The sequence below is a fragment of the Lycium barbarum genome, chromosome 8, assembly GCF_019175385.1.
Source record: "Lycium barbarum isolate Lr01 chromosome 8, ASM1917538v2, whole genome shotgun sequence".
Classification (NCBI taxonomy): Eukaryota; Viridiplantae; Streptophyta; class Magnoliopsida; order Solanales; family Solanaceae; genus Lycium; species Lycium barbarum.
In genome coordinates this window covers 120,555,822-120,574,158 of record NC_083344.1, presented here as the reverse complement: position 1 = coordinate 120,574,158, position 18,337 = coordinate 120,555,822, and the positions used below count along the sequence as shown (strand labels likewise).

Sequence of the window (18,337 nt, the reverse complement as noted above, 5' to 3'; positions counted from 1 at the left end):
AAATAAAATCATTATATTGATTATGTGGCAATTAATAGTTGAAAAATACCCCATTTGGAAGCTGATTTTTTGATTTTTCACCCTTCCACGCGCCTAAAAGAAAGTGTATTCACGCTCTTTGCCACATTAGCGTCTAGGGGGGTCCAAGCTATCATATTTTCAAGTTGAGGGGGGTAATTAGGCCGACGTAAAGTTTAGGTATACACTGAATAAAAATCAACAAGTTCAGGGGGGTCCTAGACCATTCTGCCCTAAGAAATACAATGCTTATGAAAGGTAGAGCAAAGAACTTGAGAAGGTTGAGACGAAAGTATAAGTGGCTGCGTACTTTTCTTCTTTTAAAGCTCGTATTTATAGCCTTTCAACTTGTTTTGGTTATTGCATAACCCAAGGGATTTTTGAAGATTTTTCCTCAATCTTCTAAAAGCCGTTGGAGATTCTTCCATATTTATTTCTGCCAGTTGTTGAGATCTTTGATGTTCACATATAGTGATTCGGACTGATTTTCTTGATTGCATGTTTGATACAATTTTTCTTTTTCAAACCTGGTGCTCGATCCTTCTTTGATTGTTGTGGGATTCACTTCAACGTTAGTCTTCGCGCCTCGTTCAGAATTTGGAATCTTTTGTGACTTGAACTTTTGATCTCATTCCTTGTATAGCCTTGTACCAACATTAATTTCTTGCCTTATGTAACCTTGTACCACCTGCTGTATTAACTTAGCATCAAATACCATTCTTATTTTTTGTCACGTGGGTCCCTATAAATTTCAGCATCCTTCACCTTGGAATTTTTGAACCGTTTGCCAATCAAATTGAATCTTCAATCAAATCTTTAGTAAATACTGTTTTTCCATCCAATGATCTATATGGTTTGCCAAAGAGTGATTTTTTTTTATTGCAGAGATACTTGGCATCTTGAAACAAACTTTGGACTTCTTCTAGCAACCCACTACAGATTCACGTACTAGATTTAAATTCATTTATGGTCTCCTTATCTTGTGGACTTTCCTTTGTATAAGGAATTTTATTTCCTTCGAATCATTGATTATAATATAGTATGTCCATAAGAGTATTACTCTTCCAAATTTGCTCCATAAATAATGCTCCTTCTGAAATAAGTATCAAATTGATCTTGATCTTTTCCTTTTGTAGAATATTTCCCTTTCATAGGATCGTAGTAAATATTCTTCCCATAATTCTTGCACTTTGATTTGAGTAAGTCTTTTCTTTCACACCTTCTTCCGTAATTCCATCTCATCATATCTTCTTTTCCATATTTGATTAGATTTTCACCAAATCCTTCTTAATCAAATAAACCTGGACCAAAAATAAATTTACCACAAGTAAATGTTTTTTTATTAATAATTATGTTGGTTTGTTATCATCAAAATTAATAGGTGAAACCTTGGACCTAACAATATTATCTGACACTCTATAACCATAACTATTTTTTAAATACAAAGACTAAAAATAGCTATTATCAAATATTACTCCACAATACCAATCAACTGCCGTTGCTTCCCTTGCTTCTCAATCTCAGCCAGCACACTTATTTCGGACTACGTAACACAAATTTTTATTTTTTAAAACGGTGTAGGATTTATGGAATTGATCAAGATTAGAGTTAATTTGTTTTGTTTTTTTTTTGTTTTTTTGGATAAGATTATTACGTCAATAGATAAGCTTGGGAAAAATCTCCCCGACAATATAATGACACAACGAATCCCGTCACAATTTGATTCTACGATATCAGCTTTACTCAATGATGTGGGAGCCTCACCTAACTTGACGGCTTGGCCACTCCGCAAACAAAACAGCGTCTTTAAGTACCCAACCTTACTACGAAGGTATAGAGATAGAGAATTAGGCGAGAAGTTCTTTTAGTAGTAGTATTTAATTATCGCATAGTTTTTTATGATTTGATGTTTATTTCTATTTTTTGTTCATCTATTTTATATCTTGCCATATTGATGTCTCCTTTTTGGAGGCGGGATCGTTCATAAACAACCTCTCGCTCATAAAAGTGGGAATAAGGTTTACGTATATTTTACCCTACCTCACTTATGGGACTACATTGGGTATGTTGTTGTTTTGTACTAAAGAAGTACAAGTGAAACTCTTTTTTTCTTCATATAAAGATAAGGTAATCAGAACTCAGAAGATAATGATATTCCAAGAACTTGTACTAGTAGTTAAAAATATCAGATACTAGAAGTACATGATAAAATTCGCAATCAACTTTTCAACTCATTACTTGAAAAATCGTCATATTGTAGAGTTTCAAATTCTAAAATGGGAACTTATATTGTGGAGTTTTACCTCTTAAATTTGAAACTCCATAACAATAATTATTTTTTCGACTACAGGACCAAAAAGTGCTTTTTACTAGAAAAAACAAACACACACACACATACACACATATATCCCCGCAATGGGTTTTTCCTGGTGAAAACTTCTCTTTATAAGTTCTCCCTAATATGACCCCAAATCCCTTAAGTTCCATATAAATACATTATGCAATCAATACTTCACACAGGAAGAGACATGGTCAGGAGGAGGGTTGCGGGTTGGATAAGCTAATTAACAATTTTTTGACTTGATAGTAAAATGTGCCAATGTTTACATTAAAAAAACAACACTTCTTTTATCCTTTTTTCCTTTTGTGGAAATACAAAATTAAATACTATTCAGAACAAGAGTTACTTCAGAGCTATCATTAAGAAAAACAACTGCAGAATTGCCCAAATGAACCCTATAACTACCAGATATTACCAAAGATCACTTCACATGCTAAATTGGAACAAGCACTGCTCAAGCAGCCTGTAATGTCCCAACCATAGATTGATAAGAAGAGAAGAAAATTATCACCATCTGATGTAACAATCAGAGATAGCTTTCCTGCAGCTCAGAACACATTTGACTTACATAAATGAGTCAACAGCGTCCCCCAGCAAATAGAAACGGTTGTTAATGATCAAGATGCCATAATAACCAAAAACCGCACAAACAGAAGGATAGTAAACAACATAAGCATAGCAGAGAGAATGGCTATAGGATTATACCAAAGTTGAGATCTTCAACCACTGGAATGCTATGTTGTTTGGACTCGTCAAAAATACTATTGGGTGTGTGTGAGACCTCCAAAAGCTATACATTTGGAGGATCTGACATGGGTGAGGCAGCATTTTCGAGGGCCCAAGGCTCCAAGCAACATAGCTGAATTGTAAAACATGCTATAGAAGTGGAAGAAGTGCACCATGTTTTTTGTACAAGAAATAACTAGAATACTTTTCTGTAATGGAAAATGAGCAAACTATCTTTTCTTGATCTTCTGCATGCAATAAAACTGGATCAAGTACAAAAACAGTGACATTTACATGGAGAGACGACATACCTAAGGGAAAAAAATTTACAATGACATCCTCCACAAATGTAATGCTTTTTGGCGGTATAATGAAACCCAACTAAAATTCTGTGCGAGCATTGGCAAGAAAACATGTCGCTCACAGAAACTTTAAACCCCTTTTCTCGTATGGGGCTTTCAGATCACTGGGAGTAATTGATACAGAATCGACACAGAGCCCGCCTTTGGAATGTGTGCAGTCAATCTGTTTCATTGAAAATCTAACTTCAGTCACAGGATCTGACGTACTGACAATAAATTCACCCACCTTGTACTCAATCCAGCTCCCACGCCTGATATTCCCATTTGTGTCATCTTGCCCAATGTCATCAATAAAGCACTCACTAACTGCATGTTGCCCATCAGAAGTAGACAGTTCAAACCGCACTGGCCCCAAATCCCATCCATGAGTATGCTCAAAGTTGCAAGCACGTCGGCCGAGTCTTTTGGAAATTTTCCCAAGGTGAACTCTGAATGTTAGTGTGTATACATCCGGAGGAAAAGGAAACTTCACTGTGCCGCTTAATTCAAACCACCATACCTGCTGGCAATACGCCACAACATGAAACCTGCAAGAGGAAAAAAATAGAGTTTGTGATATCCCTCATCATCAGCAACAGTCAGTTAAAAAAAAAAAAAAAAAAGAGAGAGAGAGAAAGAAAACACAGACAGTGAGTAGATTGAGAGAAAAAATCTCGGAGTTCATGAACTATCACATATTGCAGTGAAGAGAATAAAAAGGACAAACGTTTCAACTATCCATGAGATTATCATATATTTCACCCAAGAAAATAACATGCAACAGCAAGTAGCACCATAATCTGGTACTAGTGGTTCAGCTTCATACTCTCAAGTAAGTAAGCTCTTTTCTTTTTTTCCTTTTTTTTGAGAAAGGTAACAATCAAGAAAGTAAGCTCATTAACAAAAGAGTAATAGAAGCCACAACTGTTTCACTATTTAATCAGGCTAGTATGAATCAAACTTAGCAAGTAAAAAGTAAGTTAAATTCAGTTCTAACTAGGAAAATAATATTTGACATAGATCAGAGCTAAGTCAAAAAGTCAATGCAGCTAGGAAAAACGAAACCTCAGTATAGCTGATGAACTCTACTATATATCATTCTCTTTTATAGCAAAGAAATAAAACTTGTACTGTCCAGCACAAGCAATATCGTCCTAGGCAGAGGCGGATCTAGAATTTGAAGGTGGCGGGTGCCACTATTTTCTTCAATGTACATCTTATTAGAAACGTATATTTGGGTCGGGTCCATCTCTTTTTAATTTATTCGGGTCAAATTAATAGGTTTTTTTTTTATTTGCAAATATGAAAATTACATCTCAAAAATCAAGAAACGAACATAATTAGCATCTTAAAGAAGGAATCACACTCATCAGAGGCGGATCTAGAATTTGAAGATGGCGGGTGCCACTATTTTCTTCAATGTACATCTTATTAGAAACGTATATTTGGGTCTAGTCCATCTCTTTTTAATTTATTCGGGTCAAATTAATAGGCTTTTTTTTTATTTGCAAATATGAAAATTACATCTCAAAAATCAAAAAACGAACATAATTAGCATCTTAAACAAGGAATCACACTCATTAACACCCATTAACAACAGAAGTAAAATCAACATTTTCACTACGGACTTGCATCTCTTATGTATATTTAAAAAAATGAATTTGCACAAGTAAAATAACATCTTCAATAAGAGAATTACACTCATCAAAATAAGAAAAATAATAGAAAAACTCTTCAATAGGTAAATACACCCCATAAGTAAATGTAGAATTAGATAAACTACAAATTCTCAAAAATAAATCATAAATTTCATGTTTTTTCTAAGCAGTGATTACTAAATTTCCATCACAATTTAAGTAGTAAAAGTGATTTAAATTGAAATTATACGTACTCTATTTCATTTCTCATTTTATTATTAAGTACTCCAATTCATTTCTCATGTTATTTATTGCTTATTAAGAGTGTCCCAAGTCAAATCTAGACAAGTAAACATGGACGGAGGGAGTAATAAACAAAAGAAATTATAAAAAAAAAAAATGAATTTTGATCTCAATCCAAAATTCCCATTGAAACCCAAGTTTTTCGATTTAAATACTCACATATTTGAGATTAAGAGAAATGCTTAATTTAAGGGATTTTGAAGTTTCTATTTGTGTGTTCTCGCTAGAGATCACGGATAAAATAATACTCCCTCCGTTTCAATTTATATGAACCCATTTGACTGGGCATGACATTTAAGAAAGAGGGAAGACTTTTGAAACTTGTGGTTCAAAATAAGCCTTGAAAATTTGTGTGGCTGTAAATCATTCATAAAGTGAATTTGTTTCCAAATTATGAAAGAGGTCATTCATTTTGGCACGGACTAAAAAGGAAATAGGTTCAAACAAATTGAAACAGAGGGAGTAGAAAAGAGGAAAGACAATATAAATAATAAGATAAATAGAAAATTGGAAGGGCCGAAAAGGGAATTACTGGTACAAAGGAAGTAAAAAGCGCAAAGAAAAATAGGAGTCGAAAAATATTCAAGATAGATTCAAACTTGTGTCAGCCAGCCGTGGCACCTTTGTCTAATTTACGATTGGGGGTGGCAGGATCAAATATTTAACCTAATTTAAGCAAATTACAATAACTCATTCAAAAAACTAATCTAAAAATGATAACATAACAACCATGTTCCTGTAAAGGCAACTAATACATCAGATACCTCGTTCTAGCCAGAATGGGAAAGAGGAATATTACTTGAAATGGAAAATATTTTATCGCATTTGCAACAACTCAAGAATTACATGTCCAAAAAGGGATGCTAAATCAGTCAAACTTCGCCCTTCCTTGGAACTAATTACCAAGTACAATCTCATCTGGCAGAAAAAGATAGAAAGCAACCCACTAATAACTCAAATCAGGCATACAAGGAGGAGGGTATGCTAAGTCAAGCAGCGCCAATACAATATACTTGTAAAGCGAATCAGAATATTTTCCACTTACGAATCCGCTCCTGCATTTCTATTTGTCGGGCTTAGTAAGAAGGCTGAGCTGGAAGCTAAACAAAAACTACTCTAATGAGTCTGCTTTTACTCATTTTCACCTCATGGTGAATATAAACCTCGTTTTCACTTGTGCCCACGGGATTGTTCTGGAGATTGAGGCAAGAGAGAAACAATTTGGAAGTTTTAGGTTTGAATTCCTTCTACAATACTTAGTTTGAGCCAATCTGCTCCAACCTTAGCGGAGATTGTTACCTTTGCAACATGTGCTTGTGGGCTGAACAGTTTGCCTAGTGGATTAATCAAGATGTGCGTAAGCTAGCCTGAACCCACCGATATTTTTAAGAATCAAATAAATAACTATTAAAAAAAATCATTTTCACATGTATTGCTCATAATAAGTATATACTCTGATGCGTGGGAAACCAACTCACTGGGAAAGAAACTAGCTATTAATAACATCTCGTAAGAGGATATCCAGCCAGTTTAAACCTCTAAAATCATTTTATCACTGCATCAATAAACTTAATAATGACGTTGCCACACATTATTTCAACCAATTAATCTAACCTTGATTCTTCTGTAGGAAACCAATTCCAGTGTCTCCTGTCTTCCATATTAGTTATCAACATCGCTTTCGAGGAGATTGACATGCAAATCCTTCCACTTATTCTGTCCAACCATACCTCCTGCATTTTCTCCCCCATCAAAAACATATAGCTTAGTGAGATCAAACATCACTCCAAGATATTGTTGCTACAAGTTCAACTCACAAAACATAGCAAATTCAACTTCATATAGAAGATCAAGTTATTCCTCAAACTTCCGTTCCAAGACCTCAAAAGCAAGCATGATGTGAATAATAGCACTACGCATAGAATTAAGCAGTAGAAACCTCGAATTTCACAATCCCTCCCAATACACAAGCAAATCAAAATAATTGAAAAATACCGTCCCCAAAAACCTATAATCATAGCAAGCTGGCCTAGACACCATCGTATTAAAAAAAAAAAAGGGCAGCCCAGTGCACTAAGCTCCCGCTATGCGCAGGGTCCGGGGAAGGGCCGGACCACAAGGGTCTATTGTACGCAGCCTTACCTTGCATTTCTGCAAGAAGCTGTCACCATCGTATTCAACTTAGGACAAAATATAATTATAGCTAGCCAACACCAGTCACCCATATTTGATCAGGGAAGACACGGGAAAAAACTAACAAAATATTAAGATATCATCAAATCGAAAGGCGGCAGGGTAGAGGGATCAGCATAAAACGTGAATCGCTAACCACCGAACAAAGATTTCCACTCCAGTTCAACTTGAAAAAGTAAACTTAAATACTACATACATAATACATATCAGTTAAAGCATACAAAACAGCCTCCACCTATGACAACTACAGAAAAACCCCAACATAATTTTGACCCAAAACCCCCCATTTACCAAGTACTCCCTCCGTCCATTTTTACTTGTCATGTATTGACTTGGCACGCCTATTAAGGAGCCAAAAATATAATGACAATTTTACTATATCACCCCTAATTATTGCTAAGTAACCTAATGATTGAAATCAACAAAACATACTTTAAAATTTGTGCAAACACTAAGAATTTCTTGAACTTGCCAACCCAATATTTAATAATAAGGATAAAATAGGTATGAAATGGTACTCCCTCAAATCCAAAATAATTGAGGTTTCAAGTTTGGACACATGATTAAGGAATTCACTGACTGCTAAAAATTAAGAGGGGTTTGACTAAAATACCCTTAATTATGACTTTATTTTCTTTTTAGGTTGGCATAATTATTATGGAGATATGAGAATGTGACAAGAGTAAATTTGGAAAAGAGAACTAAATACTTTCTTAATTTTATGAAACCTCAATTATTTTGAACCAACTTTTAGAGGCCAATCCCTTCATTATTTTGGACCGGAGGGAGTAATTATCCTTTGATTTTCTAAACTTGACAAGTAAAAATGGATAACTATTTTTGGTATACAGGACAAGTAAAAATGGACGAAGCGGGTATTTAAGTACCACCAAAACTGAAAATCCTTTAAACTTCCAAAATGAAAAGAGAAAAAAAAAAAAAAAAAAAGTCAAGCGTAAACAAAGAAAACTTAGTTTAGTAGTTTAACCCTATTTACTCAAGGCAATAAATTAGCAAAGAGGCTTATTAATTAGAGTTAGTTTAGTCAAAATACCTATTTTTCCTAGAAGTCTATTTTTCTTTTATAGGAATTAGCAGTCCCTCCGGATCAAAAAGAGTAACCACTTTAGCTTTTTTTCTTGCGTCAAAAAGAGTGTTCACTTATCAAATCAAGAAAGAATTAACTTTACTACCAAAGGATGTAGTGCAATAGACATGGATACTCCCTTAACCAGAGGTCTCGGGTTCGAGCTCTGGGTATGGAAAAATCCTTGGTAGGAAGCGAATAGGGCCCTACGCGGTGCAAATTACCGGACATCGGGTGGGAAACCAAAAAAAAAAAGAATTAAGTTTATTTTTCCAAATTTGCCCCTATTAAGTGTTATGTGATCAAATCCAATACCTATTTAATTAGGAGCAGCGTAGTCAAATTACCTTTTTTTTTTCTACGAGTGTGAAAATGGCTAAGTGGACACTCTTTTTGATCAATATTTTTGAAGGAGCTGAAAAAGGCTAAGTGATCACTTATTTTGCACCGGAGGGATTAGTTCAGGTGTGTTTTTAACCATTAGTTCAAATTAAAAAAAATGTCAGCACAAACCAAAAAAAAATTACAGAAATAAGGAACTTAGACAAAAATTCACACACCTTATTGCCATCATCAAACGGCACGGAACGAGCAAGGAAAGCAAAGATATCTTTCTTAGATAAACCCTCGTAATTTCTCAGAGGCAAAAGGTCGAGCAGTTGGTGATAATTAGGAGGAAGTTTAGATTCCCAGACAGCATCACTAGAAGCAGCACCACGAAAAGCGCGATTAAGACGAGCTAAATTACAAATTTCAGGTGGAGTTAGGTACATAAAAACACACGCTACGCAACTTTCAGGTATGTCACCTAAACCTGGTGGTCCGCCGTCGGCTGACCCGTTTTCCGTTAGGTTTGATAATGATGCGCCCATGCGATGAGAGATTTCACAAATTTTTGGCTATTTTTGTAATTTGATGGGAGAGGGGTATTTGTGTCAAATCATGGTTTGCAGTGGCGGTCGCCGGTGAGATAGAATTTTCTTAACGATCTGTGTATTTCAGCTTCGATTCTTCTCTCGGTAGTGTAACATAACATTTCCTTTCTCCCTTTTATATTGATCTTTCGGAGAATATTATAAATAGAGAATTCTACCTAATTATTTTTCCTTTATTTTTTATTTTTAGAAGGATATGTATAAGTTTCTTTTTTATTAGGTTATTGGATATTTCTAGCCGGTTTGGTCAATTTTTTTATTTGTTTTTTGAAAAATGCTTATTTTTTTCAATAAGTGTTTATTTAAAAAAAAATAAGATGTTTGGCCAAGCTTTTGCGAGAAAATAAGTAATTCTGGAAAGTAGTAGAAACTGTTTTTGAGAAGTTAAAAAAATTGGTCTTTGCCCAAAATTACTTTTGAGAAAAATACACTTAGAAATACTTTTTCAAAGCTTGATCAAATACTAATTGTTGTTCAAAAGTCTTTTTTTAAATTAATTGAACAAACACAAATTATTTTTTGTCAAAAGTACTTTTTAAAAAGCACTTTGCAAAATAAGTTGATTTTAGAAGCTTGGCCAAACAGGCTATTCCTCTGTCTCAAATTATCTGTTGTGATTACTAAAAATAGTTGTCTCAAATTATTTATCATTTTAGAAGTCTAAAGGTGCAATTAATTTTTTCCTCATTTTACCCTTAGAAGTTTTTTTTTTTTTTTGGTAACCCTTACTAGAATTTAGTCATAAATAGAGTAAATATTTAATGGAGAGAAATTATAATTTAGACATAAATAAGAATAAAATAGTCAAAGGCCTTTCCTAATTAATATTTCTTGAGGAGCGTGTAAAACAAAAAAGCGACAAATAATTTGAGATGGAAGAAGTAATAGAGAATTCTACCTAATTGCCTTTTTAGTAAAACTTCTAAAATCAACTTATTTTAAAAAATATACTTTTGATGAAAAGTAATTTGTGTTTTGACTAATAAATTTAAAAAATACTTTTAAACAACAATTAGTATCTGACCAAAGCTTTTAAAAATGTTTAAGTGTATTTTTCAAAAATGTTTTTCAAACTTTTAGGGAAAAAAATATATTTTTAGCTTCTGAAGATAGCTTTTGCGACTCCCAAATATATGTATTTCCTCCCAAAAAAGCTTAGCAAAATATCTCACTTTTTTTTTTTAATCATAAACATTTTTCGAAGAAGAAAAAGATATTTTTGACCTCCCAAAAGCTTGGTCAAATAATAAATATCTTTCCTATATTTTTTTATTTTTAGAAGGATATATATTAAGTACTAGTAATAACTATCCGATATTATATTATTACTATTAAGAAGCACCGGTTGGTGCTCCTTTTTCGTCGTCCGTTGTGGACCCCCCTTAAAAAAAATTGAAAGGGCACTCTAGTTATAGCTAGTGCGGCAGTATCCGGATCCAACAACTTCTTTTGTTATTTTAATTTAACAACCCAGCGACCTAGGAGTAACAGATGGGTAAATACCTAGCTACCAGTACATGGTGTTTATACAAATTACGCAAATTTATTAGAGTTAAGTGCAGGAGCGGTTTAGAAGAGCCGGTGACCTAAAACCGATATTTAAAAGGAGGCCTTATATTTGTTTAGTAAAATTTTAATATATTTTATTTGATACTTATTCTTATAACTTCTTAAAATCAAAAGATATTTAATTATATTTTGATGCCATTTTTTTTTCAATTGACGATATAGTCGATTCGTATAATTTTTCGTGAGATATTCCCTGTATCACGAGTCTTGCATGTTGTGTTATGATTATTTCATTGATCTAGTTTTTTTTTTTAATTCAATAAATTGTTAGATGACCTATTTAAGCGATAGAAACATTTAAAAATAAAAGTAGGACTTCATGACTTTGTTGAATATGCTAGTAAGAGTATCACCTCCTAGTAATATAATTTCTCCTATCACTTTAGCTTTAAAAATAGATTAAAATCCTTCATATTATAGTGATTATTAGGGGTGTATATGGACCGGGTTGGTTCGGATTTTTCAGATACCAAATCAAATCAATTGCGTCGGGTTTTTAAATTTATAAATCAAACCACACCAATAAAATTCGGGTTTTTCAACTTTGGATTTTCTCGGGTTATTCGGTTTTTTTGGGTTTTTTTCGAAAAAGTCTTCATACAAAACATATGACTTTTACTTCAAATGTTTCTTTAGTCCTAGCAAGATACAACTATATAACTAAGGTGTTTCTTAAGAAAATAATACAAAATGTGAGATGGGTGAACATCGTATTAAAATATTCAACAAAAAAGATAATAAAATTGCTAATTAATAAGCCATAAAGAAAATGACATTAATCTAAATACTAAGTTATGCTAAAATAAGTATGGCTAATAAGTATTAATTACATGATAAAGAAAAAAATTAAGCTATGTATTTTTACGCTCTAAACCAATTATGCAAAACTAAAGAATAGATGTCCAGCATTACTGTCATTTCTAGTGTTAGAATTGAATTTCTTTTGCTAGCATTAGTGTCGAGTTGGTTTTGATTTGGACTTTATTTGAGTTACTAACATCCATGGGATATAAAACTTATTGGCATTCAAAATTCTAAGTTCAAGCTTAAAATAATATGATAAAAGACAAAAAACTATGAAAAAATTTAAGAAATATTTACAAATTACATTACAAATATGTATAAAATATTTAAAAAATCGAATACACGTAATGTCGGGTCGATTTGACTTTTTTTAGTTAAAATCAAACCAAACCAATTATGGTCGGGTTTTTTTTTCAACACCAAACCACTAGTCAGTTTTTTTTTCTCGTTTTATCGGCTTGTCAGTTTGCTTTGTACACCCCTAGACTGATTATTATGCCTTAAAGACATTTATAAGCCACTTAGCTTGAGTTTAAAAAATATCTAAAAAGACAAATCAAAGAATTATAGAAAGATCATACAAAGCCAAAATTATAAACGAGATTGATTTAAGTTGAAGTCAACTAAATCACATTAAAAAGTAGGAAGTAATTATAAATTTAATTGACTACAACTTCCATTTATAATTACATCAATCATATTTTTAAAAAGTAGCATAAACCTTGAAAATATGTATGTAATAATTAATAATTAATAAATAATTGACAAAAAATGATCAGAAAAATTATTTATCACTGATAATAAATATATAATTATTTAAATTAAATATAGCACAAATAATTTGGGGCTTTAGGCTTCAGCCGACCATGGTTAAGTGATGCAAATCATGCAATGAAGTAAAAAATGCATGTTAATTAACTATGGTTAAGTATTAAAAGTCTATGCAAACACATATTATGTATCTATTGACTTGATAGTATAAACCGCGGATATGAATAAATTTTTATTTTTTTTTAAAGATTTTTTTTTTATTACATAGGGGTATGGAAGGGGAAATGGGGAGAGAATTTCAACGTGGGGATTCAAAATCTCACCAACATGATGAAAGTTCATGTAGCCAACCAACTGAACTACTAGATTGCTACAAAAATATGTAATTTTATTAATAATAATAATAATTTATAAAAGAAAAAGTACAAATAAGGAGGATCTAATTATTGTTACCTAACTAGTCCAAGTGAGGAAGAAATTGATATATCCAACAACTTAGTAAAAAGAATTGGGAAATATTAGCATTATTTTCCTCCCTCAACGCATTATTACTACAACAACTTAAACTTACACGCATGTTAAGTGCTTAAGCGATTTTGTTGGCCTCTTGGTAAGAGTGGTTGATTTTCTGGTCAAAGATAAGTAACGTGTGAACTGTGATCATCATATATATGCGCAAACATAAAAGATTACTATGCTTGAGTATAGTAAGTGTTACATGTGAGTTCAGTTCACAATAACTTTAAAATGGTATAAATTGTTCTTCTTTTGTAATTATACACAACTCTTATAATAATGCAAGTGATTCCGTCTCAGAGATTAATGTGTTTGGAAGTCTTCTTGGGTATTCTAATACCCCATTGACCTTTATAATTTTTTAAAACTCGTCTGTTAGTTTTCATTGATTTCTATTGTACAAGTCACTAAAAGTAGGACGAATTACCTCATGTTCCTTCTAGCTATTCCGTATTGCCCTTAAAAACACCTACCATTTTTTATTTTTTTTTTGGGCATCATCCTCATTTAACTTATAGTAGTAACTAGTGAAAAGAGATCGTCAATTAAGAATTATAGTAAAGGATTTTTTTAGCCGAAATGTTTATGTTACTTTTAAGACAGAGAATTCAATAGCTCTAGGAAAAGCTGCGTTTATGGAAACATAATCCTTTTTGTTGTTAAAGTGAATGGAATTTCTACTTGTTTACCCCGAATTCGGATAATCAATTAAATTTGTAAGTAGGTATAGGATATGTGTTTGGGTCTTGATGTGTGTTAGATAGAGAAAATAGGTATGTGAGAGTTCTTCAACAAAAACGGCTAATGATGACAATTTGCTATGAATTTAAACGTTTATAAACAATGTTGAATACTTGATGGAAGAAACACAATATAAATGGAAACGAATATCCTTGGCCGGATCAGATATTGAGAGAGATTGTATATATGAGCTCTTTTACTATAAAATGTTAGTAAGGGAGACAACCCTTACAAAGGAGGGGAATGTGCTCTATTTATAGTGTGACCTCCGTGGGTTCCATACAATGTGAACTAATAAAATAATAGTAATAAGGACAGCTCTGAACGGATTTGGTGGGATTAGACTGACGGCACCGTCTGACACACGCATGGTGGGTAGTTGACCATGACAGGACGCTACTGGCGCGTGGCTCGCATGCAACGGCCACACGGACCAACGGCTATGCTGACCAACAGCTATACGGACCAACGGCCACGAATGCTCGGGTCACCGGACCTGGCCGTTTCAACGACGAAGAAAGCAGATCAGTTGGCGCCCCCGCTTAGCTCCGGTTCAAGCGTTACCCCGGTCAAGGGCGAATAGTATCCGACACATTCTCATTCCTTACTCCCGCCAGTTCCTCGTTCCACCGGTTTGCCTCATATCCGGTTTTTACCGTATACAGATAGCCCCACACTTCCCGGATCTCCGATCCATCGGAGTAACGGGGAGTGGATAACTTCTAAAACCGGTGGCTCTGTCAGCTCATCGTCATCTTCTCATTTTGGCGGGAACGGTTGCGTAACGCCTCCCCTTTTATCGGCCACGTGTCTCACCCCGGGTGGTCTGCTTCTGCCAACCGTCCTTTGCACGTCATTTCAAGTCGCTTCGCATTAATGATGGGGGCACCTGGCGCCCCTTGATTGGTCGTCCTCGGTAACCGTTCCTCTTCCATGCCTATATAAGGCCTTTTACCCCTTCACTTTATCATTTTCACGCCTTGTTCTTCTTCAACTCCACTCCATTTCTGCGTTTTTCCACCTGCACCACACACAATTAACTCCATACTTGATCTGATGTTGATTCATTGCTTCATATTACGAGCAAAAGAACCAACTCTGTCACTATTTCTGTCAACTATTCTTCCTCGAGTGTTGCTGTTTCACACTTTGCCACCCCTCGAACCACCAGTTCCTTCATTTTTCTTAAATTCCTCTCTCGAACCCTCTTTCTTTCATATTTCCAAGATGTCTGAAACAACTTCCCATGATGCTCCACTGGTGTCATCCCCGGGGACCGAGCCTGCGTCTCCGGCTAAATTCGAGCCCACGGCTTCGGATATCGTACCGACTAAGTTCAACTTCAACAAAGATATCGAGGTCGAAAAACCTTCCTCCGTCTCGGATAGGGGATTCGACGTGAGGCGGTACCCCTCATCTATTATCGAGGAGAAGCTCGATGTAGTCCGGGCCGATTGTGAGTGGGACACTCGTTCAGTTCGGGTTTTCGCCCCCGGACCAGATGAATCTGTTACCGACCATCGTGAAGGGTTTCTGTACGTTTACACATATCCTTTCACTCTCAAACTCGACCCTCCGGTGGATCTGGTCATTCTCGACATGTGCCGGACTTACGGCGTTACGTTGGCTCAGATCGGCCCAATTATTTGGAGGGTCGTAGCGTGTCTTCGGTTGTTGGCCAACAACGCCAAGAAGGAGTTCACACTGGCCCACCTGATACGCCTATACTCCCCGAGGCTGTTCCGGGGTGGCGTGATGAAACTGGCCAAGCGCAGCCGGAATCCATTTTTCTCAAAAATGGATGAAGACAGAGACCGGGGATGGTTGGAGCGATACGTCCGGGTGAAGACCGAGGACATTGTTCCAGCTGATTGCATGCCTTTCCCGGAGAAGTGGAATAACAAGCGTAAGTCCGGAACCTCGAATAATTGCTTTAGCACGCTTCGTCAAATTTTGATTCCGCTTTCTCACTGTTTCCTTCTTACTTTTATCAGCCAATGGGTACGTTCCTCCGGTCATTCGGAATTTGCATGACTGGGTCACTGTACTCCTCGACCAGCATCCTTATGACAACCGGACATGGGCCCACCTGTGACGTGGTCGATGGGTCGCCCAGAATCACGGTAGTCTTCTACTTCTATTCTACTGCATCTTTTTCTATTCGGTCCGTCCTTCGACCTTCGCTAACATCTTATCTTTTCAGGTTTGCCTAAGGGCTCGGTAGCCCCTAGATCGGAGTCGGGGACCGCTCCCCCAGCACCGGCGTCCGAGTTTGACACGACGGGTTCTTTCCGTGTTCTCGCCGACGCTGCAAAAAGAAAACGGCCCTCCGAAAAGGGGCAGACGCCAAAACAGAAAAAAGCAAGAAGCGTTGCTCGGTCTTCAAGGGAAGAGACGGAGCTCGATATCATTGTTCGGAGAGTCGGCTCGGTTCCCTCCGTGGCTCCAATACCGGAGGAGGCGGTCTCCGTTCCACCCCTTCCTTCTCTCGGCGAAGGTCTCTTGGTTCCTGCTCCACGTTCAGGTGCGGAAGAAATACTTGCCCCGGCTCCTCCTCGGTCGATTGACTTTGTCGACATTTCAGGTGAAATTTCTTCGGAAGATACTCCCCTGCAAAGGAAAATGAGGTCCGGGGAAGCGGCTGCTGCTGAAGCCGATCAAAGAACCGTCCCAGTACCGGGGAGCGAAGCCCCCACAGACGCTCGTCCGTCTCCCGAGCATGAGCCTGCTACAACTGCGGAGCCACTGTCCTTTGCTGAAAATATTGGGGCTGCTCCAAGTTCATCTACCCCGGCTCCGCGGGTGGATGATTTTGATGATATGTTTTCGAGCACTCCCCCCGCTACCGGCGAAGCTGCGGGCTTTGGTCATCTCCCTATTCCTCGGGCCACGAGGTCGGCCAACCGGGCCTCCGAATCTGGTGCCAGGGATGGCTTGGTGAATATCTACCCGGCCCCGAGCGTGGAGCTAAGGAGAACCAGATCGGCCGTAATCACCGTCCCCGAGGACTGCAGCTTTCTATCGCGTCCGGTGGGCGTAGCGAGCTATATGCGACCCCTTGTCTCTGATTCGGACAGGCGCAAAATGACTGGGGTCACTTGGCAGTGCCTTATTAACGAGGGTATGCATGCGGGCAACCGAGTAAGATTCTTAGCCATCTTTGTATAGTTTATCTGAGGATTTTATCCTTACTTTGCCTAAGCCTTTAACTTGTTTTACCAGCAGAGTGTGGTGCTGGTCAACGAAGCCTTCATCCGTGCCCAACACGAGATGGACGATCTTCGAGGCCAACTGGATGCCCAGGGCCGAGAAACAGAAAAATACCAGCATCTTCTTCGGGAGAAGGAGGAAGAGTTGAACCGGCGGCAGTACTGGCCAACCTCCGTCCTGAGCTCGATGAGGCTAAGAACAAAAACCGTCGTTTGAAGAGTGAACTGGCCACCATGACCGACTATAACCGGAGCCTTGAGGCTGACAAGATCGGCCTTAGCCGGGACAAAGCCCAGTTTTCCTTGAGGCTAGATGAGCTTGAGACCACGATTTCCCGCCTCCGGGGGGAACTGGACTCAGTGAAGGCTGATGCTACGGGCTTGACCGAGAGGAACCGGAGGATCGAGTCCGAGGCTGCTTTGTTCAACGAGCGCAGGAGGGTGTTCGAGGGGAAAGTCGAGGAGCGGTCTCGGATATGTGAGGGCCTAAGAGCTGAGCTCGAGGAGGCGGTTATTGCCAATGACGGCCTTAAGGCCTAGCTAGAGGCGGCCACTCGTAGGAGAAGTGTCCTTGAAGAGAACCGGGTTGATCTGGAAGCCAAACTGGCTAAGGCCGAGGCCGATTTGGAAGAAACCTGGAAAAGTGTGGAGGCGGCCGAGGCTCATATTGCTATTGTCACCGAGTATGAGAAGTGGAAGTCTCGGCGGATCACCCTCGAGCAAGCTGAGCACGGCCTTTCGGATCTTCCGGCCCTGATACTCGAAGCCAAGAGGATGGAGGAGGAAGCCAACCGTGCTCTCGGGTCCGAGTCAGACGACTCCGAGCGGACCGAGTCCAAGCACTCATCCACCTCTAGTCATGCCAGATAGCATAGGGCTTGTGCTTCGTCTTTTGTTTTTGTTTTTTGCCTTCGTAGGATTTTGATTTTTGATGTAAAAAGCATCCCTTGTATATATAAAGAATGTCCTTTTCCTGTTTCTTCGTTTGAACGTTTGCCATTATTTTTACCATGACCGTTGGTCCGTTTTAGGACAAGTCGTCCCATAGTCGTTAATTCACCGTGCCCGTGGGACTTATCCGATGCTTCATAAGTTCAGACGTCTCCGAATTACGATAGGCATTTTCTTTAGGGTCGGTATTTTTTC

The 18,337-nt window shown here is 37.2% G+C and overlaps 1 protein-coding gene across 1 annotated transcript; it reads right to left on the bottom strand.

Annotated features, from left to right (window-relative positions):
* Positions 1–3,303: 3,303 nt before the first annotated feature.
* On the bottom strand, positions 3,304–9,697 carry LOC132606968 (F-box protein PP2-A15-like). Its single transcript, XM_060320692.1, has 3 exons — positions 9,207–9,697; positions 6,981–7,099; positions 3,304–3,974 (listed from the first exon to the last, which is right to left on the bottom strand). The coding sequence occupies exons 1-3, from the start codon at positions 9,516–9,518 to the stop codon at positions 3,506–3,508; spliced, it is 900 nt and encodes a 299-aa protein (XP_060176675.1). The 5' UTR covers positions 9,519–9,697; the 3' UTR covers positions 3,304–3,505.
* Between the last annotated feature and the right edge of the window lie 8,640 nt (positions 9,698–18,337).